General features: G+C 39.8%; 1 protein-coding gene across 1 annotated transcript in view; it reads right to left on the reverse strand.

Annotated features, from left to right (window-relative positions):
• Positions 1-27270, reverse strand: part of ITGA8 (integrin subunit alpha 8) — a 170339-nt gene that overhangs the window by 91573 nt on the left and 51496 nt on the right. Inside the window, exons 9-13 of the mRNA XM_028508025.2 lie at positions 27111-27154; positions 25630-25686; positions 23233-23285; positions 11605-11810; positions 10519-10710 (exon numbers count right to left, since the gene is read on the reverse strand). Coding sequence (XP_028363826.2) covers positions 10519-10710; positions 11605-11810; positions 23233-23285; positions 25630-25686; positions 27111-27154 — 552 coding nt within the window. The remainder of the gene's footprint in view (positions 1-10518; positions 10711-11604; positions 11811-23232; positions 23286-25629; positions 25687-27110; positions 27155-27270) is intronic.

Below are 27270 nucleotides of genomic sequence, written 5' to 3' on the forward strand. Positions count from 1 at the left end.
ATTCACTGCTTGTGGGAATGCAAATGGCACAGCCACTTTGGAAGACAAGTTTGATTGTTTCTTACAAAACAAAATATGATCTTGCCATACAGCCCAGCAATCTCACTCCTTGGTATTATCCAAAGGAGCTGAAAATGCATGTCCACACAAAAACCTGCAACTCTGCACATGGATGTTCATAGCAGCCTTATTCAAAATTGCCAACACCTGGCAGCAACCAAGATGTCCTTGAGTAGGCGAACATATCAAGGAACTGTGGTCCATCCACAGTGGAGTAATATTCGGTGCTAAAGAGAAGTGAGCTGCTAAACCATGAAAAACATGGAGGAACCTTAAATGCATATTACTGAGTGACAGAAGCCAGTCTGAAAAAGGTATATACTTTATAATTTCAACCATATGACATTGTGGAAAAGGCAAAACTATGACACAGTGAAAAGAACAGTAGCACTCGGGGCTGTAGGAGAGAAGGGAATGAGTAGGTGAGGCACACTCTGTATGATACTATGATTGTGGCTACATGTCACTATGTATGTGTACAGACCTGTGGAATATACAGCACCAACAATGAATCCTAATGTAAGCTATACACTTTGGGTGATAATGTAGTTCATCAATTGTAATAAATGTCCCACCGAGTAGGGGATGTTGATAATAGGGGGAACTTTGCATATGTGGGGGCTGGGGATATATGAAAACTCTGTACTTTTGGTTTAATTTTTCTTTGAACCTAAAGCTGCTTTAAAAAATGAATTCTATTAAAATAAACTTAAACTGAGCCCTGGCTGGCGTAGCTCAGTTGATTCAGCATCATCCCACAACCTAAAAGGTCACCTGTTTGATTCCCAGTCACCACAAACCATAAGGTAACCTGTTCATTCCCCAGTCACTGCAAACCAAAAGATCACTGGTTTGATTCCCTGTCAGGGTACATGCCACGGTTGTGGGTTTGGTCCCCGGTGGGGTGTGGGAAGGAGGCAGACAATAGGTGTTTCTCTCTCACATCAATGTCTCTCTTCCTCTCTTTCTCCCCCGTTCCCTTCTCTCTACAATCAATAAAAGGAAAAAACTTAAACTGACAGATAATATGTAGTAGCCATATGGTTAGATTTATTTTACCTGGTGACTTATATTTACTACTTACAAGTAGGATATGATTTGAATCTGTTGAGGACAGAATCTGGGGTTAAGTATTTATGAAGGGTTCAATCTTATTTGTGAAAGGTTTTATTTTAGAAGCTGTTCAGGTGTATGAACAGAGGCAATTTTGGTGTTTAAGGTAATTCTAACCTAATTTTAAAGTCATTAATAACCAGCCTTAAATGTAATACACAATTTTAAACTGAGCTGTTATGAATATTGGGGTGCATTGGTTCTTTTGGATTGGTGTTTTGGAGCTTTTAGGGTATAATCCCAGCAGTGGAATTGCTGGGTCAAAAGGCAGTTCCATTTTTAGTTTTCTGAGGAAATTCCATATTGTTTTCTACAGTGGCTGCACCAGTCTGCATTCCCACCAATAGTGCACTAAGGTTCCCTTTTCTCCACATCCTCTCCAACACTTGTTTGTTGATTTGTTTATGATGACCATTCTGACCAGCACGAAGTGGTATCTCATTGTGGTTTTAATTTGCATCTCTCTGATGGCTAGTGTGCTGGAAGCAACCTAAGTGCCCATCAGTAAATGAGTGGATCAGAAAACAATGGTACATTCACACAATGGAATACTATGCAGCAGAGAGAAGGAAGGAGCTCCTACCTTTGGGACAGCATGGATGGAACTGGAGAGCATTATGCTAAGTGAAATAAGGCAGGCATTGAAAGACAAATACCATATGATCTCACCTTTAACTGGAACATAATCAACAAAAGAGAAAAGCAAACAAAGTATAACCAGAGACACTGAAATTAAGAATAATCCAACAATAGTCAGAGGGGAGGGGCGAGGGGACAGTGGGGGGAAGGGTGTTCAGGAACTACTATAAAGGACACATGGACAAAACCAAGGGGGAGGGTGGAGCAAGGGAGGGAGGTGAGTTTGGCTGGGGTGGGGGGAAAATGCAGACAACTGCATTTTTAAATCACAATAAAGTGATTTAAAAATATATATGTAAGACACAATTTAAAAATATGGATGGCCTCTTCAAAGTTGAGCCAGAAATGAACAGATGACAGTTCTCATAGATCTTCACATCAGAATAAACAAAATAGAAATATCTTTTTAGAGACATGATTCTGCAAACTTTGATGCCTTCATTTGAGGCTGGAGAAATAACATCTTTATATTATGCCACTGAACTTGAAAATGACTGTTGTTAATCTTTGTTTTTTCTTTCATAAATGCAGTTGTGAGTATAGACAACAGTCATTCTCAATCTGGATCTGTGAATTTCTGAATCGAAACAGAAGACCGTGTATCCAGATTCCCCTTGGAATGCTATCACAAAAATCAAACATCAGTCAGCACGCATGGCTGGGAAGTCGCAGGTGGGTGTGCCCGCTTCATCTCAGTTGTGCACAGAGCAATTGTTTAATTAAACACATGGCTTGGAATCAACCATGGTAGGAATATTTACCTGATGGAAATTGGGAAATGCTATAGATTTCGGCTTTTGCTCCCCTGCAGATCTGCTTGTTAAACATTTACTAATAACCCTCTGAATACAAAGGTCATTTCCAGGTTGAAGGCATAGGCAGTGGGATCTCTTGAGAAGTGTGCAGAACAGCTCCCAACAGTCTCCCTGAAGCCTGGGAGGCTGGTTAGTTACCCACCAGATCTCGTCCTCAGGGGGTGCTGAATGTGGTCCTGGGGCAGTCTATCCCCAAACACCGCCACGTGCCGCAGTGGCGTAACTGTCACACTCACCTGGGTCAGTGCACTGCTCTCACCTGGGGCACTGAAATGGCTTTTGACCTCAAATTTCTTTTTCATTACAACTCATTCTGCTCATTGCTAAAGACTGAAGTTCTTGAAGTGTCACTTTGAAATACAAAACGTTTTCTTTCTCCATTATTTTTCTAACAAAATACCAACTATTCCACATGCTATTCAACGTCCTTCAGCATTACCTGTCCCAAATTTAACTTTCATAGACTCTCCTTGTTAGTGCGCCCATCAGTTTGGACAAAATCGCTTCCGAATTTGCCTTTTCTTATCTCTTAGCCTTGGCTCAGGCTGTGGTCTTCTTCTGGAATGCCTTCTCCCTGTAACCACGTCATAATCATACCTACATCTTAAGACCTTGCTTAACCATTGCTTCCCCCATGAACTTTCTTTGAACATTTTAGCTAAAAGAATTTTTTCTTTTTAACTCATTCATTATATTTTAACCTTAAAACTCTTCTCTTACACTGTCTTGTATTACAGTTACCAGTTGGATGCTTTATCTCCATGACTTCACTGTTTATTAAGGGCATGGATTATACCAAACAGTATCAATATGTCATTTGTCACTAATATTTAATGATTGTTACTAGTTATTATTCACAGTGCCAACTGCTTTATACATAGTATCAAACATAGTATCCACAGCCCCACTTTAAAGGGGGACTATTATTAGGCATTGATATACCTGTTTTACCCAAAAGGACTGGGGCTTAAGAAGGGTGAGTAAGGTTACACAGCCAGCCATTGTTACAGCTAGAATTGGAACTCAGGCCCACGACGCAGGATCTTTGTGTAATTCAGTGCTGTATCCTCAAAACTCAGAAGAGTAACAGGTACATGAAAGGTACTCAGTAAGTGTTTGTTGAATAAATTAATAAATTGTACTTCCAAGCACAATCTCTTTAACATTATCTAATCAGTAAATGTTCTATCACCATCATCTTTAAAAATGAAGAATACTGGTGGCTGTCCTCGACATTAGCTAAATAGTATTAAAGTTTCCCTGCTACCTGTTATTGACAACTAAATGCAAAAATACTGACTTACAAAATACAGGCTGAATAATAAAAATGTAATTTATTGAGCTCAAGTGATATCGATGGCTTAAAATGTAGCTCTAATGTAAGGGAGCCTGGCACTCTGAGGAGTTCAGTGCATCCCAAGTCTTATCTCGACACTCTAGCAGCCACGAGAACACCTGGTCTCCAGATCTGGGTCTCTAAATACCATTCTTAAAAAAAAAAGGCACTACAGAACTTTGAAGAATGGCTGATTCCAGCACTGAGCTGGGAAAACACAAGATGAGCCTGAAACACGTGATCATGTCAGAAAGTAGGGAATTGCTCATCAGAGGGTGGAGATGTTAGAAGAACACAGGAACCAACTGGAGAGAATTCCCACTGACCAGATATGGGACAATTTAAGCAACAAAAATAAAATAAAATATATATAGTAATGGAGTATAGCTCATAAAACAAATTTCCATGGATCCATACAGATATAACATATTGAATAAATAAATGGATAGAAAAGACCTCTTTTCTAGAGCAATGAGATAACGAAAAAAAACAACAACAACAGGATGTTTGCACAGTGTCTCTGAGACAGGGACGTCAAACTCATTTTCACCAGGGACCACATCAGCTTCACGGTTGCCTTCAAAGGGCTGAATGTAATTTCAACTCCTTAGCAGTTAAGGAGTACTTACATTTATACAGTCCTACAATTATTTCAGCTCTGTGAAGGCAACTGTGAGGTTGATGTGGCCCCCGGTGAAAATGAGTTTGATGCCCCTGCTCTAAGGATACTTATTATTACAAAGGGAAAATAGTAACTTTACGGCGTGAAACCTGGCTGATATCAAAGTGCAAAAAATACAGCAGACACCATGTATTTCCAGCTATGATGCATGAGAAATATACAGCATCAGTTGTGTGGTATTCTTGCCAAAAATGCAAACACCGGGCAAGTCTAAATTCAAGGACATGCTTCAGAATGTCTATCCATATTGTTCAGAAGCGGCAAAGTCATGACAGCAAAGAGAGATTGAGGGACTGGCACAGATTGGAGAGGATTAAGGCGACATGACAGCCAAATGCGGTGTGACAGCCCAGACTGGATTCCGAACTAGAAAAAGAACAGTAGTGCGGCCAATGGCAAAATTCTTCTAGAATTTCTAGTAGTTCTATAGATTAGTTAATGGTTATGGGTATATAATATGCTAACATTATGGAAGCGGGGAGAAGGGTTTATAGGGCTCTACTATTTTTGCTACTTTCTATCAATCTAAAGTTATTTTGTAGAAAAAGTTAAGGAAAAAAATGTATATGTTTCATTAAATCTATTTTTCCCCAAAGATGGGGCCCTAATAATCTACCCAATTTTACATAGAAGTCTGGGGAGATAGTAAATCTAGATCTTGGATTATAGAATCAAAGTTTAGAGTTTAACTAGACCCTTGGAGAAGCAACCCTTGCATCCACGTCACTTTCGGGTGAACAGAGCAAGGCCAGGAGGGCTGCTGAAGTCACCCCGTCTTGGGGGAACTGGTTCTAGACCCTTTTATCTCCACTCATTTCTACTTCTCTTTCTGACACTGATGGAGTCAAGTCCAAGAACTCTTTTTATTAATTAATTCAATTTAATCTAAAGTCACAAGGTCTTTTTTAACTTTATTTTTATTGTTGACACTATTACAGCTGTCTCCATCCGCCCCCCCAACCCCATGCCCACCTCCACCCTGTGCCCCCTCCCTCTGGCCGCCACCACACTGCCAGCTGCGCCCATGGGCCATCGAATCTGCGCTCTGGCTAATGCCTTCACCTTCTTTCATCCAGGCTTCCCTCCCCCATCACAAGGTCTTTTTATAAAAAATGTATTACTCTAATGTCTAATGTGTTTATAATAAAATGATGAAAACCTTGCTTAAGAAGGATATAATGTTTTGCTTTTCATAAAAACTTGAGTAGAGGCTTGAGAAGTGAAAATAAACCTCGCATCAATTCGAAGGAGCTCAAGGTTTGATTAAAATGCATTATTCTCTTTGGTTAAAGCCACCCTTTTATTTCTTCTCATGTGTAGCTCCTCTCTTGCTGGGTTGTTTGCACACACACACACACACACACACACACAGCACTTACTAAAAGAGAAAATGGGTCATTTTAGTACATTTGGTGTAATTTTCTGAGATGGCTTCATGATCTCCTCATCGTCTGTCGGTGGCCTGAACAAGACACTGACAGCCTTGGCATTCAGCCCATGTTTTCCTCCAGCTTTTATTGCCTGTGCAATTTCTGCTCCTCAGCAAAACCAGCACGTCCCTCCTCCACCCGCCAGGGTCTGGACTATGCATTTAGCAGATGGCCTTGTTATACAATCATGTTTAACAGAATTAGACAAGATCACTGAATTTCAGGGATTCCTGACCATCACAGCTGTTTCTTCTCTGAAATGCTTTCACTCAATTAATATATGTAAGATGCTCCTCTGGTCAACCTTAGTTTTCCAGTGAGCACAGTGGAGAAACCTGAACACATCTACTTTTTGAATAGGAAAAAAATTTTGGTGCTAGCAATAAAAAATACTTATGACTCTTATTTACATATGTGTGCTGATGACAATACTAGGGAGGACCCCAAAAAACACAGAATTATTTTTTGGAGGGTGGATCCCTTGTAGTACATGCTCCCCCCACTAGGTGAGTGTTCTAGGAACCCATCTGTAACTGTGTACCAGCTGGTGTTGTTGTGAGAGGCTGTGTTCAACTTCAGAGAATTTTTTTGAAGACTCAACACTTTTGCCCGCTTCATCATGGGGTGATTTACAAGCACACCTGCCCACACCATGCTGAGTGTTCAGCTTGTTTGACCAAAAAACAGCATGACCCTGCCCCCTGTGCTGCACCCTCTGTTCACCTGATCTTGCCCTGAGCAACTTGTTTTCATTGCCTGATGAAAAAGTTTTCAAAAGGAAACGTTTTCCAATGCGGAAGGGGTGAAGCAAAAATGGCAGAGGCACTAAAAGGCATCAAAATTGACAAGTTCAAAAACTGTTTTGAGCAGTGGAAAAAAATCTCAGTAGGTGTATTGCATCAAATGGAGAGTATTTTGAAGGTGACTGAAGTTTAAACACATAAAAATAAATACACAATTTTTTATAAATAAATTCCAGTTTGGGGGGCCTCCCTTTGTATTTGTTGTAAGAAGTCTAAAAACAATACTGAGTGGTTAAGCGAGATGTTAGAAAAATGATTCCAAATATTGTTTCTATAACAGAATCTCTATATTTTTACAACAGAATCTCCCATGTCTATCCATTATACCCTACTTTTCTTAGGACACTGAGTCAAAATTCCAGGCTCCTCTTTAACATCATGTCTTCCTCCCACCCCACCTCCTCTGTCTTCCATCACAGCCCATCATTACCAAGTCTTGTCTATTTTCCATTTATACTATTTTGTCAGTTCCTTTCTTTCAATTGCCATTGTCATCATCCTAATTTGGGCTTAATTTGTGTGAAAATAAATACCCCCAAATGGCTAAAGGGTTGAGAGGAAGAGCTTTTGCCATTCCTGCTACCCAGTAGAGCATAGTCATGAGAAATGGTAGGAGTCCTTTATGTTTCATCTCCCCAGGGGACAGGCGAGTGGTGGAATTAGACCATAGCTGGGCGGCAGCCTCACAACAGCAGGGGCCACCTCCAGTGAGGACCCAGCCATGGGGACAGTGTGAGTGGTTCTCAACTCAGCAGGGTCTCTGTAGCTGTGTTCTTACTCCCATAGTGCTACGTGTCTGGGGCAGGGGCAGTAGATGTCACACTCTAAATTAAGTTTGGGGACTATGGGAACTGAATAAGCAAAATAAAATAATATAAATTAGTGTGCCTAAGAAAAAGAATAGCTCCGAAATACAGAGTCTTGTTTTAAAATTTGATTGAAGAGCTGTCATTTATTTAACTGTGTTCTACATAATCTCATTTTAACGTAACCACACCATTTCATTCTATAAGCAATCTAATTTCATTTTTATACCAACATATAATGGTCTTATTTTACAGATAAGGAAACTGAAGTCAGAGAAGTTAAGAAACTGTCTCATTTGTATATAACTAGGAAACAGGGGCAGTAAGTTTTGAACCTGTCATCCACCTCCAGCATCCTAGAATGCAGGTTTTCAAAATCTTCGGTGGCCTTACCTGTCTGAGGAGTTAAGTAGCTTTGATTCTGTTTGTGTTCATCAAGTTGATATCCCTTTCTATGATAAGCCATTTCACAATATTTTGTAAAAATAACATAAGACCTTTACCAACATAGAAAGCGTAAGCACACACAACCCAGTGAAGTGGGTATTACTAGCCCCATAATACCAGAAAAGAAAACAGAAGCTCAAAGAAATCCAATCTCTCATCCACTGCCACACAGCTCGTCAGTGAGAGTTGGGGACCCAAAAGCAGTCTGATTCCCCTTTCCTTGCTCACAGGCACTCTGCTCAATGATATTAAGTCTGAATCTAGAAGTGACTGCATAAGTAAGGCTTTCCACCCTTGTGGAAATGGAGGCTTGAGAGCTAAATGAGATTCATTTATAGAAAAATAGGGACGTTACATATCTACTTCCTGAGGTACACCTGCATGTTTCAACTCTGCTATGCTAGGTACCAGGCCTGGTCACTGGCCTAGAAGACAGTTTTCCTCTCAGTAGGTCCCTGGGGATTTGGTGTCAACGTAGAAAGGCTTTTTTTTGGGGGGGGGGGCATTCTTTTTGCAAAAAAACAAGGATCAGGGAAAATGTTAAATAGGGTCATAAATCACGAGACACCTATATTCCCATATAAGAGGCGGAATTGGGGCCAGAACCAGGTCTAATGAAGAGGAACTCTGAAAGCCTCAAGACTATCATAAGGGATAAAAATTCAGCTCAGTGGCACTAATGGTCTCACCTTAGTGGAGAACATTTGCTTGACACAGATGAATACATGCTGTATTAACATCATCAGTCACTACAAATTGAATCAGCCTCAGTAGATAAAGGTATTGACTAGCAAATGGCCTCGAATGACCTCTTTCTGACTGTTAAGAAGGATGAAAAAGACATATTTAAGAGGTAGCCTCTCTGTTCCCTGTCCTACTCCTCTTTCTCCCCTCCCTCCTTGAAGGAAGTATGCCTGGAGAGAAAAGTTGTTTCATATTCCTCTCCTCCCTGGCCCTTTCTTAGGAGACTTCACAGGAAGTCAGTGGACTGGCTATTTACCGATACACCCATTATTTCCTTGAACCTTGTCTGAGGCACAGCCTAATAAGTAGCAATTACTTTCTAAATTAACTGTCTAAAACTGCAACCCAGGAGTTGAATGTCATTAATCACCCAACATACAATATATTTTGGGAAGAAATCCCATAGAGGATATAAATTTTGGATTATTTAATATAGAATACAGTACTATACAGCACTATATTTTGGGGGGGAGACACCCCCCCCAAATAACAAAAACTAACCATCACTGGTTAGACTCATACAGTAAAACCTATGAAGAAAAATTTAACTAGATGCTCTCGAAATTGCTGCAGGTAGGATGCATTAGTGTACAAATCCATGTACAAAGCAATGCTCATCCACTCTGAGCCCACTGTAATGTCTAGGCTGGTGCCATGACTACTTCTTAAAAATGTGTAAGAACATGCAGCAGTATCCTCTCTGCCCGATCCCAGAGGGGAAGGGAAAGCCGAACAACTGAAATCAGTGATGTGTACTTAGGCAGCCAGTTGATTGGAACGCTGCCCCAAACCAGAAAAAGCTCTACATATGGAAAATGCTCAATTAGGGGAGGGGTGGTGGAAAGAGACGAGGCTTTAATAAATAGTTGAAGCTGTCAGTTAACTATTAATGATTTCTAAGTATTTATTGAAACCATCTTAACATAACCAACATAAAAGTGAAAACTGAACCCTAAAACCAAGAAGTCTAATGTTCTCTGCTGAAAACCCTGATTACTGGAACAATTCTTTAAAGCCAATCCCAGTTTCCACATGCCTGCACAGAACGCGAATGACAGCGCTCTGCTTCCCGGGCTGCCTGCGTCCTCGGGCTGGTTTAGGTAATCAAGGACAGTTTGTGATTTCTATGACGAAGCAGTTCTTTTTGCTTCACTTTAGAATGTTCGCCCCATCTTTGGAAAACCCAAAGTACGGCTGAAAAATAGTTATGCTCTAAAAACGTGGGCTTTAGGACAGCGACGATGAGGTTCGCAAGTTAAGTAATAGGAACTGTGAGATCAAAAGGGAATATGTAAAATGAAGTGCTCTAGAAAGGCATCTGATGCAAGCTGTCTTTGTCGACGGAGACCAAATTACTGAGGCTTCAAATAGAAGTCTTTGTTGCAAAGTCAACAAGTTTATGTCCACTACAGTTTTTAAAAAAGTCTTCTTGCTTTTCTTTTTTGACAGGAAAGGGAGTGTTTGTTTGGTCTACCTTCAAATTCCCGTGCAAGTCACTCTGGAATCTGACACAGACCCTGTGTGTGCTGTGAGTGAGCTGGCCTTCACCTGTCTGAGAGAGCTGCATGCACAGGATGCGTTTCCCAGGGAATGGGCTCCTTCTAGGAAGTGGGCTCTCTTAAGGGAAAAGAAAGAAACCTTACCTGGGTAATCATTCTTGTCTATGTCTGAGTCTCCTCTCAACGTGAAGCCGAAGCCAGAAGGCATAGTCTTCGAGGCCCACATTCCTTGCAAAATTTGGGAAGCCTTGGAGTTTAAGCCGTGCCGGTTCCCGTTGTAAATGAACACTTTGCCTCTCTGATCTGGGCCTGCAAAGGGTGCACTGATGGCAACGTCTACAGAGACACATGAATGCATTTTGTAAATAAAGAAGAATGTTTTGTACTACAATTAAGCACAATCAAAGAGCAATACCATAGAGTTCAAAGGGCTTATTAAGTTTCTCATGAAAATTTGTAGTACTGCAGCAAGAGTTCATTATTTGTTGTCTTTTATCCACTCAACGCAAAAGGTACAAGATACTTCATACCAATACCTGCCAAAGGTACTAATGGATACTGATCTGGTGAGAATAACCCCTAGGCTATTTTGCTAGAGCAAACTCCTATTCATTCCTTGAAGTTCAATCAAGAAACCTACTACACGTTGGTTCTTAATTTAGAGGCCCTGAAAATGGGGTACCCAAGACTTTGTGTGAGCTTGCATGTTGAGGAGAGAGTACTTATAAGACATTCATAAATTCCTAACTTAAAGAACCACAACCTTAAACTAAGAATTTAACACTACTTTACTGCAAACATTGAAGATGACTGTCAGCTGAAGTTAACAAAACAATTAAAATTCAGCATCATCTATACATAACCCATGCAAATTAATCAGAAGGCCATATTACCTGCTAATACACGAACATATATTTATTTGTTCTTGACTTGGTACATATAGAAGATTCTCTAGTTCCCCTCAAGTCACTATATCCAAATATCAGTTTTAAAAATGACCTCTGCCTTTATTTAGAGCTGTTACATAACACCCTAAATTAACTTGAGAAAATTTCCATGTAACACCTATATTAATCAAAACATATACATTTTAAATTGCCTTGAGATTGTTGATAGTTTATTAAAAATCAGCTGTATCACACACACCACTGTGAATATCTCAAAATGTCCAGGCAACAGCAACCCTGCATTACAACACATAAACAGTCTCCGCACGCTGCCACAAATTACCATTGTATCCGTCTTGGTTCAGGTCTCCTAGGTGTGCCACCGCGCTACCAAACCTTCCGAAAACCTCGGTGCCCGTGAGGACCTGCGGGTCTTCAAAGAGGAGAGCGCTCACTTGCATATACAGGTAAACTTGACCCACTTCTCTAGGGTTACTCTCGAATTCACGTTCCATAAAGAGAGGGGCCCCAATCAATATGTCATCCATTCTGTAGGGAATAAACACAGAGGTCAGCACACTGGCAGACGTGAGGTCCTTTTTGGGACATTTTAAATCAACTACATTAGTACATTTCCATTGGTATTTTTCCTTTTGCAAGGGCATTTTACAATCATCATCTTTCTTTCACTGTTTTGTATATCTATGGAATAGAATGCTGTGAGAAAACAAGAGTTGCTAAATCATCACATTGAAATTTTTAACTCTGTTAAAAGCAACTACTTTAAGAAAACCATAGAAATTTCACCCTTTTCAGCGTTGAGTGCATTTCCAGAAACTGTGATACACAAATGAAACATATCAAAAGGACCTAAATACATTTTTGTAACAGTGGATTACAGGTTTCCAGAATTTATATAACTATAAATTTAAATTATGAAGTTTTCTTGCAATAATAAGGTTTAAAACAAATTTGTCCTATTTCCTGTTGCTATCTTCACTTAAATAAAACAGAGACCAGAGAGGGTTATAGCACTGGCTAGAAAGATAGAAAATAAAATTTTCATCCCAAAAGAGATTTAAAATTTGTTTTGAAAATGTAGGTATTATAGCAGAAAACTAATAGATAATTTTTAAGGTTGAAAAAAATTCAAGAAACAGACACTTTAACCACATTATTTAGAGATAAAGACAAACACCAAGAGAACAAAAACCAAAAATGATTAAAGGTATTTCCTTTACAAAGCCAGATAGCAAAAGGAAAAAAAAAGTAACAGAATAGAGCCTTCTAAGCTATTCAGGGCTTTGAAAACATATATACACATTATATTTACTAAAAAATTTTTAAGAAAAGTCACATGGACCCAAATTCATAATTTGATCTGTGCTAACAACCCCTATTAACATCTGTGTGGAGGTGCCCAACCCTGTAAGTGCTATACAGTGAGTGACCCCAGACAGAAGTACAAATCTGCATTTGACTTGAATGTCTGTGTAGATTAGGTAATATGTAGAAGTTTTCCAAGTAAACTAATTACTAAAATTTTATCATTAATCTAAAAGGCAGGGATGAAGTGGCAACAGATATTGAGAGCAAGACACCTCTTTTACAGTAATCTGCAAGACACGCCAGCATTACTCTGGCCCACCCCTCTCTCCTAGGAAAAACTTGTTTTCCTTGTAGCGTTCATCGTATTTCTCAGGATGATTCAACAGATACCCTGTGTACCAACTATATTTAAGATACTATGAGAAGTGATTTAAAGAATTCAGTGACTCTTAGGTCAACCCTGTTCCTAATTAACTGAAAAGTGAGATCAAATTGCTCCTCATATAATGATAAAGAAGGAAGGCACAGCAAGAAGTATGAGTGGTCCAAACGAAAGGCTGGGAATTCCAGATGGGGAGAGAGTCAGAACTGGTACTTGGAGGGTGTTAAGGAAGGCTCAGGGAAGAGAAAGCGTTGAACCTGAGTGGGATTCTGACAGTTAGATCTAGAGGCAGGCTTTCCAGGTGGTGGCGCTGGCGTCAAGGAACAGTGAATGATTTGGAAAGCTCTATGCTAGAGGATGCCTATGATTTCGTTTGGAAAAATAAAATATACAAAGAATTCTTAAAACACATAATATGAAATAGCAATAATAATATATAACAATAACATAAAATATAATACCGTTATGTATAACCCTATATATTATTATTATATAAAATCAATAACAGATGGTTATATAATACAAACAATAAAAAAACAACCCATTAAAATCAGGCAAAAGATCTGAATAGACACCTCATCACAGGGTATATACAGATGGTGAACGTGCATTTGAAAAGATGCTCAGTATCACATGTCATTAGAGAACTGGAAATTAAAACAACAGTAAGATACCACTACACACCTATCAGAATGGCCAAAACCCAAAACACTGACAACACCAAATGCCGACACAGGTGTGGAGCAACAGGAACTCTCACTCACTACTGGTGAGAATACAGAATGGTACAGCTACTTTGGAAGACAGTTTGGCAGTTCCTTACAAAATGAAACACTCACACCACATGATCCAGCAACTGCATGCCTTAATATTTACCAACATGAGTTAAAAACATGTCCACACAGAAACCTGCACATGACTGTTTAGTTTTATTCATAACTGCAGAAACTTGGAAGCAGCCAAGAGGTCTTTCAACAGGTCAATGGCTAAACAAACTGTTACGTCCAGACCAATGCTGACAGCAGCAAATGCTGGTGAGCATGTGGCGCATTAGACACTCTCATTCATTGCTGGTTGAAATGGAAAACAGCACAGTCACTTTGGAAGACATCCTGGCAGTTTCTTAACAAGCTAAGCATAGGTCTACCATATGATCTCATAATTGCTCTCCTACGTAGTTACTCACAGAAGTTGAGAAAACATGTCCACACTAAAACCTACAATTGCCCAAAACTGGAAGCAGCTAAGACACCCTTCAATAAGTGAACAGATAAACAGACACTGGTGCATCATGCAATGGAATAATTTTCAGCAATAAGAAGAAATGAACTATCAAGCCACAAAAGAACACAGAGGAACTGTATATTGTTAAGTGAAAGAAACCAGTCTGTGTGATTCGAAGTTTATGACATTTTGGAAAAGGCAAAATTATAGAGCCAGTAGGAAGACCAGTAGTTGGCAGGGAATGGGTGAGCTGGAGGATGAGTAGGTGGAGCAGAAGACAAGTTTACGGCAACGAAACTGTTATCCTTGATACTGTATGTGGACCCATGACTTAGGCATCTGGCAAAACCCACAGAATGTACAACACAGAGTGAACCCTCAACTATTTAGCCAATACTGTACCAACATGGGTTCATCGACTGTAACAAGTGTACCAACTGCTGTTAACAGGAACACCGAGGGCAGAGGGGAGAGAGAGTGCGTGTGAGCTCCCTGGACTTCCTGCTTAACTTTTCTGTAAACCCAACTCTGCTCTAAAAACCTAAAGTTGATTAAACAAAGATGATAAATGCAAAACTATGTTGAGCAATGATAACATGAGTATAGCATGAGTTCTGGCATCATACTAACCTACATTTAAAATCTGACTGTTAATAACTAGCTGCGTCATATTGAACAAGTCACATCACCTCTAAAATGTGGGTAAGATAGAAATAGGCTACTTCATTACCTGCATCACTTAACATCTCTGTTTGTCTGTCATTCTCTCCCTCCAAATGTGCGCACATACACACAGGTTATACGATAGTGTTTAATAAATGGTAGGTACGATGGAGACATTGGGCTAGCCATTGATGGGGATACACAGTATTTTACCCTTTAGCAATAGAAACAGAAAGCGTTCCTGTTAAACAAACAAAATGCATTCTCGTTTTCCATCTCTTGCCTCTAGGAGCCAGAGAAAGGTGAGACCTAACACTGGGATACTGCAGGGTCTCAGGGACTTCTAGAACAGGCTGTCATGGTCCACCCACAACAGGGGAAGTCACACATGGATGGAAAAGCACCTTGAGCAGGGACTCCACAAACCTGTAGGAAGGGAGGGGGGACTGAAAGGCAAGCCAACAGAATCTTACGTTGGCCTCCGATTCCAAAACATAAGTTGGATTGCTATACTTAGGTAAAACTTTTTTTTAACGTTCCAGATACATTTACTTAAAAAAATATTGCCTTTGCTTGCGATCTTGTTGTGTGCCTAGCAGAAAGGGGAGCAGGGAATGTAGCCCCTGGCCCTCCCTCGAAGGAACCTGGTTGTCTCTCTCTCTGTTACTACTATGGCCGGTATGCAGAGCCATTGGTTAAACACTGAATTGTGAGTGTTGCTGCCTTGTAGTTCATCTACAAGCACTGCCTCTCTATCACAGAGACTGGGGGATGGTGCATTTTTTCATTCTGCAAAGAAGGAAAAAGTCAGATAATTGTTCCCTGGGGGTATGAACATGCCCTGGGCCTGCCACGGTGGGTCACTCACTGGTTTCTCACCACCAGCCCCTGGTTCCAGAAGTGAGAAAGTGTTTGACCTGTCGTTGTGCAAGAGCAGCAAGTCCAGGAAATCTTTGGATTTTTGGAGTACTGTGACAGCACTGATTTATTTTCTTAGAAGTACATGTTTCTAAATAGATATTGTCTTCCAAATGTTGTAAATGCCAAAAAAAAAGACATTTGTTCTTAATTTATAATTGTGTCCTCATAGGGTTGAGAGACAATAACTGTCTTGAATTCAATTGGTACAATGTGCCTTGTAGAACATTTTGCGCTAAGTGCCAATAGTTTTTCTGTTAGCGCTTAAGAGCCACAGTATATATTGTTGTTTAGGCTGCTATTGTTAAATCTCAATTTGCAGTTTATTAGTGGATTGTGAAATCAATTTAATGGGTCTTAATAAGCAACTTTTTTAATGAAATTGATATAATAGAAAATATGGAAGTGAGTGAATTACACATAAGGGTAGAGGCTGTTCCTTAAAACTTTTGTTCCAATTGTGTGTGTGTGCGTCCTGGGCTGCGATGTCAAATGTATTTCTCACTATGGACCACAAACAAAAAAGTCATTGAAAACCATGGCAGGAGGCTATGTGAGCTATTTCGGTTGTTTGAAAATTTATTTGTTAAATCCTCTTTCTGAATATATGCAATTCAAGTCTAAAGTTTTAAAACAGTTATTGGTAAAGATGTTTTTCATTGACCTTCTGATAAAGCAGGTGTATAATACATATCACCCAGCCTGTTACTGTATGTATTCTCTTAGGATGGCACCCAGCCTATCACACAACTGTATGTATGCATGTGTGCATACACATATGAAGAATAGTGATCAGATTTTCACTAAAAACTATATTCTGTCTGTTTGGGTCACATTGGTGGTTTGGATGAGATCTAAGATATTACATGGAGGCATTTTATAAAAGTAGGATATATGTGCTAAATTTTACTTTATTTAAAATGTCTAATGTTTAACCAGTTTTCTTTAAATCTCTGTATAGCTTTAACACAGGTTTAATTTGTGTCTCTTCTTTATGTCTAAATCCACTCTGATAATAATACCATGTAAAGCTCAGTTATTCATCCTTCACATGCTGTTTGCTCTAGAAACATTATAAACATGTTCCTGAAAGGCACAGCATAAATAATGATTATGAGAGGGTGAGGGAACCCACCAATGAGAATATTCAATACGAAAAACCCGAATTCAAGTTTTCTGCAGCCAAATGGTGTTAATGTGTTGAAGAGACTGTATACCATAGTTGATATCTAGTCAACTGAATTCTAGGCCAGAACTAATATGGCTTATCGATTATATTACAGATCAATTTAATTTATAACCTCTTAGTTTTCTAGATTTTCTACTTATTTGAATCATAACGATCTCTCCTGTATGAGAAACCACACTTGGGCTAAATCTAGCACCAAAACGTAGTTACCCAGAGCTATTTCCTTCCAAATAAATATTTTCTAAAATGCTCTCAAGTTGCCTAAGCTGCTAGGAATCTCTTTAAATGTCTTTCCCTTTAGCCATTCAGATGCTAGAAACAGTCCAATGGTTTAAGCTGTAATTCTGTGAATTTCTGAAATAGTGTAAATACTATAAGTTTCAAAAGCCATTAGAAAAAAAACAGATTTGCTTGCTTGGGCTCAAGATGAAAAATACCATCTCCATTTGTTGTTAAGTTTATCCAGAAATCCCTAACAGAGTTTACATTGACAGGGTTTGTAGCTCTGGCTATTTTAAGATAACTAAACTGAAGTTAATTTCACCAGCTTTGTTTACATTTTCAAAACAGTCACAGGCCTGACAATATCAACCACAACCAGCATGCCCACAACCGTTTGGTCTGAACTCTTGGAATCCACATATATACCTGGAGACTATTTCAGATTTAAAAAATGGGGGCTGGGCCTGACCAGGTAGCTCAGTTGGTCAGGCATCGTCCCACACACCAAAAGTTTATGGGTTCGCTTTCCAATCAGGGCACATACCTTGTGGGTTCTATCTCCCATTAGGGTGCTTACAGGAGGCAACCGATTGATGTTTTTCTCTCATATAGGTGTTTCTTTCTCTCTCTTTCTCTCCCGCCCTCCCTTCCTCTCTCTAAAATCAATAAAAACATATCCTCAGGTGAGGATTAAAAAAATTGTGGGGGGATATTCTCAACAATTTACTTATTTGATCACATTACTTAATGCCACAGTCTTTTTTCCCTTTGATGCTGAACCCTTGGAGGACCTGTGGGGACCTTGCTTTGGTTGTACAATGGACAGAAAAGATGACATGGGCTGTGGAAGAGTGCTCGCTGCATAAGCTCATTCACAATAGTGCCTCATCATCTCTCAGCTGGAGGAAGGAAAGTCTAGTTCAATCACATGAAACGTGAGAGTCCTAACTTCTGAATCATGAACAACCAACTATCTGTGACGCTCCTACTCCTAATCCAAGTCCCTGCACAGCACCCACCCCGGTCCAGGGTTTAAAAGGAAAGGTACGAGATGAAAGACGAAAGAGTGGGGCAAAGGTTAAGTTTACAGTTTTGAGTACAGGGAACAGAGTTTGCTTTATTTTCCATGCATACAACTGTAAACCTACTTTTGCCCAGCCCTGAATATATGGTATGAATTTGGGTAAAAAATGGGAATTAAATCTTAAATTTAGTACTAAACTCTGCTAAGTGACAAATGCTCACTGATACTTCCTTAATAACTGATAAATTCTAGAAAAGCTAGAAGGGCTTTGTAATTTTTTTTAAGTTGTAGGAATTATAGACTCTGTAAAATTATTTATGAATGATAACTAATGACTCAGTAAAATGTAGAAGATTAGTATGGCCATTTTCAATATAATGAAACAAACTGAATTTGCATATATGCCATGGCCTTAAGAACCATTTACAACTGAATTGTAAAAATTACCTGATTGTCTAAAATCACCAGTCAGTTATTTTTAGCACAATTAAATACAACTTTAAAATTCTTTGGTGATATGACTTTGAAATTATGATTTTATATTTTTATAAAGTAGAAGACCTTGCTTATAAAAATAATGAAATTATTAAAATGTGCACTTAATAAATAGAAGTGTAGGTTTTTTAATCAATAGCCAATATAGAGTAAAACATTTAAAACATAGATTTTATTCTTCTACCACAACCCTTATTTAATGTTACTGGAATCTATATGTATGTGTACATCTTATATCTATGCACACAGATGTACACAGACTACATCTATATGTTTATGTATACGTATATATAGGTAGATAGATAAAACTATGCGTGTGTATATAATGGGATCTAAAAACCTTGCATTCATAGAAAGTAGGCCGGTGGTTACCAGGGGTGGAGAAGTGGGGGAGTGGGGAGAAGCTGGCCACAGATACTAAGTAACAGTTGCGTAGGGTGAGTGAGTCAAGGGATCTGATGGGCAGCATGGGGCTGTAGTCAATGCTACTGTATTGTATCCTGGAAATTTGCTGAGAGAGCAGATCCCTGGTGCTCTCTTACCCCACCCCCCACACAGATCACATCGTGGGGTGGATACAGACGGATCACGTTGGTCAATGTTTGTTAGCTTGAACACAGTGGTCATTTTGGTGTGTATATTTATACCAAAACTTCATGTTTTACACCCTAAACATATATAATTTTATTTGAAAAAATAAAACTAAAAGAGGTTATTGGGTTTCTTCAGTGACCATTATACTAATTTATTTCATTTCCCATCTTTTAAAAGTGAGAGTCATGCCATCATTTTACTCACTTATTTGATCAAAAATTCCTGATGTAGATTATAAAACCTTGAAGATTGAAATTATATTTTATAGGGCTTAACAAGTTCTCTGTAGATAGTAAAAAAAAAAGTTGGGTAAATTAGCAGAAGGTCCAGCAACTAATTAAGCTATTTCCCTACTTAGTGTGTGACCTGCACTTCGCTGAACTTCCAGCCTCAGTTTCCTCGTGAGTGAATTTTAGATCGTTTCACTGGACTGTAGTACAGATGGTCTGCTGTTGTGAGACATGTTACCCTGGAAGGCACAGAGAGGAAAAAACTGCCTGCTAATCGTACGTGATAAAAATTATGTAGCTTAGTAGCAGTATTAGTTTCCACAACAGTTTTGGAGAAGAGTTTTCTGCATTTGAAACTGCTAACAAACTGAGGAGACCAAATGTACAGATAATGTCCAGGAGAACTTTGAGATAAGGACTCCTGTTTGCTATAAACCTTCTATGGCCTAGGATCTCTGCTGGAAATCTGGTCAGGAAAGAGAACGGCGAAGCACCTCTCAAAACGAGGCCACATATGTCTGCACGGAGCCATCGCAGGGCCTCAGAAGTCACAGGCACACGTGACTTGCTGCCCTTCTTGTCTTGCTCTGCCAAGGTCTCTGGGGCACTGCAGGTTCATGTCTCTGCCCAGCAGGTTGTTCCTGACCTTCCCTGAGGATGAGTGCCCACCCTGGGAGCTGAGGCCACTGGCTCTCACTGTTCCTAGTGGCTTTCAGACGCCCATCCTGGGGTCCAGTAGAAACCTGGAAACACCAGCTGCCATGTGTTTCCTATTTGTGTCTGTTTGAAAGCCAACAATATCAAATGATTATTCCAGAAATACAGACAGGTGCTGCAGAGATGACAGCAGATTATGTCTTCCCTGTTGTAAGCTCAGACTTCACCTGGGTTGTCCATCTCTGTTTCAGATGAAGGGCTCTCAGGGGCTTCTACTGCACACTCCCTTACAACAGGAACTTGCATTTACATAGCAAGTGAATAATTAAAAATAGTCAATTATGGACACACCGAGAACCGAGGGGCACTTCATTTTTTTAAATAGTAGTGTAAAGGTAGTGGACATGCTGGTCAGTGCAGTATGAAGCACTCATGCCGAGTTTATCTGTGTCCCACCAAGTGCTGTGCAGCTCCCGGGGAAAAGCCCTTGTGCTCGTGGAGTCACCCTCTGTTCAGAGAGACGTGTCTGCACCGCACCCTAAAGGCCACTGTGGGACCTTGTGCTTTCCTTGAAGAATGGACAATACTCCATGTTTTGGACTCAAGTTCTTCTTCAGCCATTTGCTTTCTAAATTACGAAAAGGCTCTGATAACAAATACAGTTTATCCGGGTTGGAAATTGTGAATGGTCATCCTAATTGTCACTTTCTTTTCACAACTCAGACAGCTGAAGGTTGAAGCAATTTAATTTTAAATCACTGCTTCCATTCCAACGGACCTTTGAAGTCTATCCAGAGTGCAGCCACTTCTACTCCTGCCCCTGCTGTTGCTCTGCCCCACGCCTCTGTGCTGCCTTGCCTGGCTTCTGGCCATGAGCTGCCAGAAGGCCTCCGCCCCCGAGACCCAACAGACAGAGCGTGCCTGCTAAGGCTGAAGTTGGGGTGAGCCCCTGCCTCACTCAGAACCATCAGTGGCTCATGAGATGAGGTGTCCTTCTTGGAAACAGACCCGTTCCGCTTGCGGCAGAGCCAGGGAGGCACTGTGTAAAGCAGTCAAGAGTAAATGCCCTGCTCACAGACCTTCACGCCCGGCCCCTCCCCCTCATCTTTGAGGTCCCACCTCCGGGAATTTGAACACTCTTCCCCCCAAATCATAGTGCTTGCACCCTTACCCCCTTCAGGCCTTTCCTCAGCTGTAACTTTAACACCCAGGCCTTCCCTATCCACCTGATTTAAAATCACATTCCTCCCAATATTCCCTATGCCCTTGTTTTTGTTTTTATAAGTGTGATTAATAGACTTTATTTTTAGAGCAGTTTTAGGTGCAAACAAAATTAAATAGAACACACAGAGAGTTTCCACACACCCCTCGCCACCCTGCAGGCACGGCCACCCCTTTGTCAACATCCCCACCAGAAAAGGACACGTGTCACAATCAATGAACCTGCACTGACGCATCGTAAGTACCCAAGTTCACAGTGTGCAACAGGGCTCGCTCTTGGTGTTGGACATTCTATGCATCCTGACTGATGTATGATGACACAGATCCACCTGTGTAGTTATCACACAGAACAGTTTCACTGCCCTAAAAACCCTCTGTGCTCTGCTGTTCGTCCCTGCTTTCCCGCTAGTTCCTGGTGACCACCAACCCTGTTACCATCTCACAGTTTTGCCTTTTCCGGATTGTCATACAGTTGGAGCCATACACGATGTAGACTTTCAGAGTGACCTCGTTCACTTAACAGTGGGCATTTAAGTTCCCTCCATGTCTTTTCATGACTTGACAGCTCATTTCTTTTCAGCATTAAGTAATATCCCATTGTCTGGGTGTAACAGTTTATCTACACATTCGCCTACGGAAGGACATCTTGGTTGCTTTCAGCCCTTCTACTGATTTTCTGCATAGCGTTCATCGTGATCTAACACACGTTTACTTGACTTGTTTATTTTTTGCCATTAGCTTCCACACCCCCCAACTCAAGTATAAACTTGACGAGGACAGAGGTTTTGATTTTGTTCTCTGATACATCCCAGCAGCTAGAACAGTGCTAGTGTGTGGTAGATGCTCAAGAAACATATGTTCAATGACAAAATAATGAAAAGATATTTTCCAAAAAGTACAAAAGTTACTAAATGCATCTCCAGTCCTAAGCTACCACATAATGTATAAAGAACATTTCTAGCTACACAAAGTCACAGCTAATGTGTATCAATGATGAATCTAAAGAGCTTAGGCCAGATCCTGGAGCACAATTGTATTCTTCAAATATCTGCCTTCTGCAAAAATGCAAGCTCCATTCATCACTTGTTCTGAGCACTGAGAACAATGCCTGGCACATAGTAGGTGCTCCAACAAGATTAATTGGACAGGTGACCACGATGTTCATCTCAACTTACTGATTTTCTTACTCAATCATTTGTTTTATCTGACAAGTGTTTTTAGTGAACCAAAGAGATACTTAATACTTAATAATTATTTTTGAAGTAATAACTTTAACATAATTTATCATGTTGTTTGGCTCAAGCTCAGCTTTAATTTACTGCCATAATCTGAAAAATAACATGATTATTTCATCTCCTCTGTGGTGTTACTAGTCTGTCAGTTAAAGCAATGTCAAGAGAAAAAATATTTTTAAAAAAGAGAGAAAAATATTTTTATGTAAAAATATAACTTGCTGAAGTTATAGCTTGAATGTATAACTTGCTAAAGGGTGGAAAGAAACAGATGAGCAAACTCTTTAAAGGCTATGGATTTTGAATGGTCAAGGACTAGTGAATTCATAAAAATTACAGATAAAACTAAGTAAAATAGTTCTTTTCTAGAAGTAGCAGATGTGGAAAATCTCAAGCATAAACCAGGATTACAAAGAATTCTTTAGGAGATACATCCTCTTGCCCTGAACCAAAAAAAAAAAAAAGTTAAAACAAGAGAGCCTCTATCTTGTCAAGGAGATATGGAAGGATATATTTCATTTAGGGAAAAAATATATCATTTTTGTGGATGAGTATAATACATGATGAGTGAGGAAGTTCTTATTGACTTACCCATCACTGTTAACATCTGATATTGCAACTGTATATCCAAAGTAAGATGCCATCTGCAAAGGAAAACCATGAGATGACATATTTTACGTTCAGAAAGCATTTTTATAGTCATGTCTCAATCCCTGAAAGATTAATTTCATTGCAGCACATTTCTGCATTTAACTTCACAGACTGTTGGACATGGGCGGTCTTGGAGTCATTTAGTCTAACCCCTGACCCAATGCATCATTTTCCCCCAACACCCCTGATAGCCACTTGGACACCCTTTGAAAATGTTCAGCAATCAGCCCATTTAATTTATGGACTCAATTATTAGAATGTTCTTTACTAAAATTTTCCCTTCTGTAACTTCTAGTCCTTAATCCTACTGAGTTTTGCAGTCTTGAGCCTCACAGAATAAATTGAATTCCACTGCTATATGGGATCTGCCATGGAAATATTTTTAGCTGGTGTACCATCCGGCCCCTTTTTCTTAGAGACACGGCATGGGATACCAAACAGAAGCTGGTACCCCGTGGGCACACCAACACTCTTCTCGAGTAGTATTTACACTCTGCTTTGGGCTTTTCATATCAATGAAGAATAACAAAGGCTTTAATTTGGGGAAAACTGCATCTCGGTATCAATTCATATTGTATTTATTGTCAAGTAAGGTTCCTAAGTCTTTTCTGAGTGTAACTAGTGTGCCATAATCTCCCCCCATACTAGCTCATAGGTTTCCCTTTTCAACCTAAGCTTTCAAGATTTATAGTCTTTTCAGGTTTGGCCCATAGTTTCAGCTTGTCAGGATATTTTATTTCCATATTCTGCCATCCAGTGCTTTTGCTGGCTCAGTAGCACATCGCCTACTAACTTGGTCAGCGTGCAGCCCACTCAGAGTGTGCTCCACAGAAGGCGAAGGTGCTGGTGTGTGTCGTTCACTCTTCTACCTGCACCACCTGACCAGGGTTCCTCTAACTCAAAGTAGATGCCAGGTGCCAGGTACTTTCTGGCAAGGGAATGAATACAGGACTGAACAAGTGTCACAAGAGTTAGATTCTCCCCCCTCTTTTCTCTATTCCAAACGCTTACAGTAACACTTTAATTCCTGGCTGGTGTTGTGTGCCCTTCACCCAGAGGAATATCATCATTTACGTAGTAAGTGTTCAGATTCAAGATTGCAAAACTAGGTGATGTTAAGGATGAGAAGTTTTAGAAAAGCCAAATTTAACAATGTTTAAGGAACTTCTAATGTAAAACAAATGTAAACTGTAAAACAAATCTGGGCAAAGGAGAAACTCTGCCAGATTTTCATTAAACCATTAATTATCACCACTTGGGAAGAGTTGTTCAAAATTCATAAACCCAGCCAACTGCACTATCATCCCAGCCTTACTTCTCCATATGTGCCTCATGGGTGTCATGACAGACTTGTTAAATGCTTTGTTGAAAACTGCAGAGTAATGGATAGACGGAAGCCCCGATCTGGGGGGAAGGGGAATGTCACAAATGCTCTGTGTTCGCTGAAAAACTCTATTAATCGTAACTGCATGACAAATATATTATTCCAATTCTCTAGCTAAGAGTTGAGCATTTCAGCATTTTATACCATAATGCAGAAGGCCAAGATGTGACTTGGCCAAATTCAATTGTGAGTCTTGCTAGACACTTAGTTACCTGGGTTGGTAGAGTTGGGAGGAAGCATTGGACGCCCAGAGAAACTAGTAGTGTGACTCATGACGGGCTGCCTCAGATGGTAGCACCATATTCATTCACTGTTTTAAAGAAATGTGGCAGCTTTCAACAGGTCCCAAGACCCAGAAAAAGGCAGGATGTTGGTTGAAGTGTGACTATGGGGCATGTAACATCAGGAGAATGACAGCAGCCCGTTTTCAGGCAATTGGCCCATGCTTACCAAGCTCTCAGCCAGTGAGTGGTAAGGAACGCTTGCTCCCTGTGAGGAAGGGAGCAGAGCCCAGGATCACTGGCTCTGCCCTGTATAGGGGGACATCTGAGAAGCCCGTGTCCTCTCAGATGGAAGGCGGGTGCCCAGAACTCATAACCAGGCACTACATCCAAGGCTGCCATAGAACAGGGTTGCTCTCAAATCCCAGCAGCATTTTGGCTTTTAAGGATCACAATCTGTCTTTATATAATTTATCGCAATCTGAAATTGTCATGGACATTTACCTGTTTGTTAATTAACTGTCACCACCTCCCAGCCACCTGCCTCCCCCACACTGCTGCACAAGAACTGGGTTCTCATCTGTCGGATATGTGGCTATATTTCCAGTGCCTAGAGAAGCTTCCAGAGCATAGTAGGTGCTCAGTAAATATTTATCTTATAAAAGAATGGTATAAAAATTACTACATGCTATTAGTACCAAGTGACATTATTTGATATTAAAATGTCCTCACCTGTTCACCAGTGAAATTCTGAATAGAAGTCATATCTGTAGAGTTAATGATTGAAACCTGCAATCATAGAAATTAGATAGGTTACATCATTCAAAATAGAATTAAAGAAAAAAATTTAATTATAACTTAAATCATTTTTAAATTTTGGAGAAGAGTGATAAATGATTAGCTATATGTAAAATAAAAGTTTGGCCCATAAGAATGATCTTTAAAAAATCCCACTGAACTTTTGGTTTATGGTTAAGTCTAGGGGTCCTTTCAGACAAAATGCATATTACTACTCTGAAGTGGAGAAATAAGATTTGAATTCAAGAACACTGAATTCAAATTTTGCTTCCTTTGAATATTTCTTGAGAGCAATTGATCTGATGGTTGGTGAATTGATCTAATTAGGACTTTTGTATAGATTCATGCTATTATGAGAAATTGGAGATTATGCCTCTTTGAAAAAATGAAATTTTAAGACCATATTCATGTAGCAAAATTATTCCTTGTAATTTTATTCAGCCCACCCCAAATCTATAAATATTACAAGTTTACTAGACTTTTTAAAAATAAACATTATTTCAGATATTTTCATTTAAAAAGTCTTTATTTTTATAAGGTCTATTTATTTCCTTTTCTTAATTTTGTAGTAACTAGTTATAATGGATCTGAATAGCACTCCCCCAAAATTCATGCTGCTATTTGGAAGTAGAGTCTTTGCAGATGAAGTAAATTAAGGATCTCAAGATAAAATCCTCCTGGATTTGGGGCAGGCCCTATAGCTAATGACTGGTGTCTTTATACGAAAAGGAGTGGGCACACATAGATACAGATGGGAGAAAACCACATGAAGACTGACACAGAGATAGGAGTTAAGTCACTGCTTGCCAAGGAGAGGCGGGAGCCACCTGAAACTCAGGAGACAAGAAGAATTCTCCCCTAGATGCACAGGAGGAAGTGTGGCCCTGCAGACACCTTAATTTCAGGCCCCTTGAGAGAGTAAATTTATGCTGTTTTAAGCTACCCCATTTATGGTCATTTGTGATGGCAGCCCTAAGAAAACTAATGCACTAGTGAAATAACAATTGACTTTATTATTGCTGCTACATAATGCATTAAAATGTTGATTATATCAATAGTGGGGTCCTCTACAACTATCTCTAGATTACACACAAGGATCAGGCAGGCTCCATGGGTGTGTGACCTGCGTGGTCACACAGGGACCCAAGGTCAGACAGGCCCCACCCTTGCTTTCATGCCCAGCTACCATGTCCTGAAATTCTTAATAATTTTGAACAAGCCGCCCTGCGTTCTCTCACCCTGGGTCCCACCAGTTATGCAGCTGATTCTGCACATAGATCAGAACAAAAGATCTGGCCTCCTTTTTACAAACAAAACAAGCATGGATCAGAGGGGCTTGCTATTGAGGGGCATTTTAAAAGATTTAAAAGTTGTATACACAAGAAAATATTCTGTAATGTATCCTGACTACTCACATATCCAAAATTCTGTGCTCCTCTTGGAACTCCAGCAACCAATTCTGGTGATAAAAAAAATAGTCGTTTAGAAGGTGAATTTTATATATAATTTCTTTTTACAGCTACACAACAACTCAGTTAAAGACAGTATTTCTTAAATAAGTACATCGTGCAGAGA

Source organism: Phyllostomus discolor, chromosome 1, assembly GCF_004126475.2.
Source record: "Phyllostomus discolor isolate MPI-MPIP mPhyDis1 chromosome 1, mPhyDis1.pri.v3, whole genome shotgun sequence".
NCBI lineage: Eukaryota > Metazoa > Chordata > Mammalia > Chiroptera > Phyllostomidae > Phyllostomus > Phyllostomus discolor.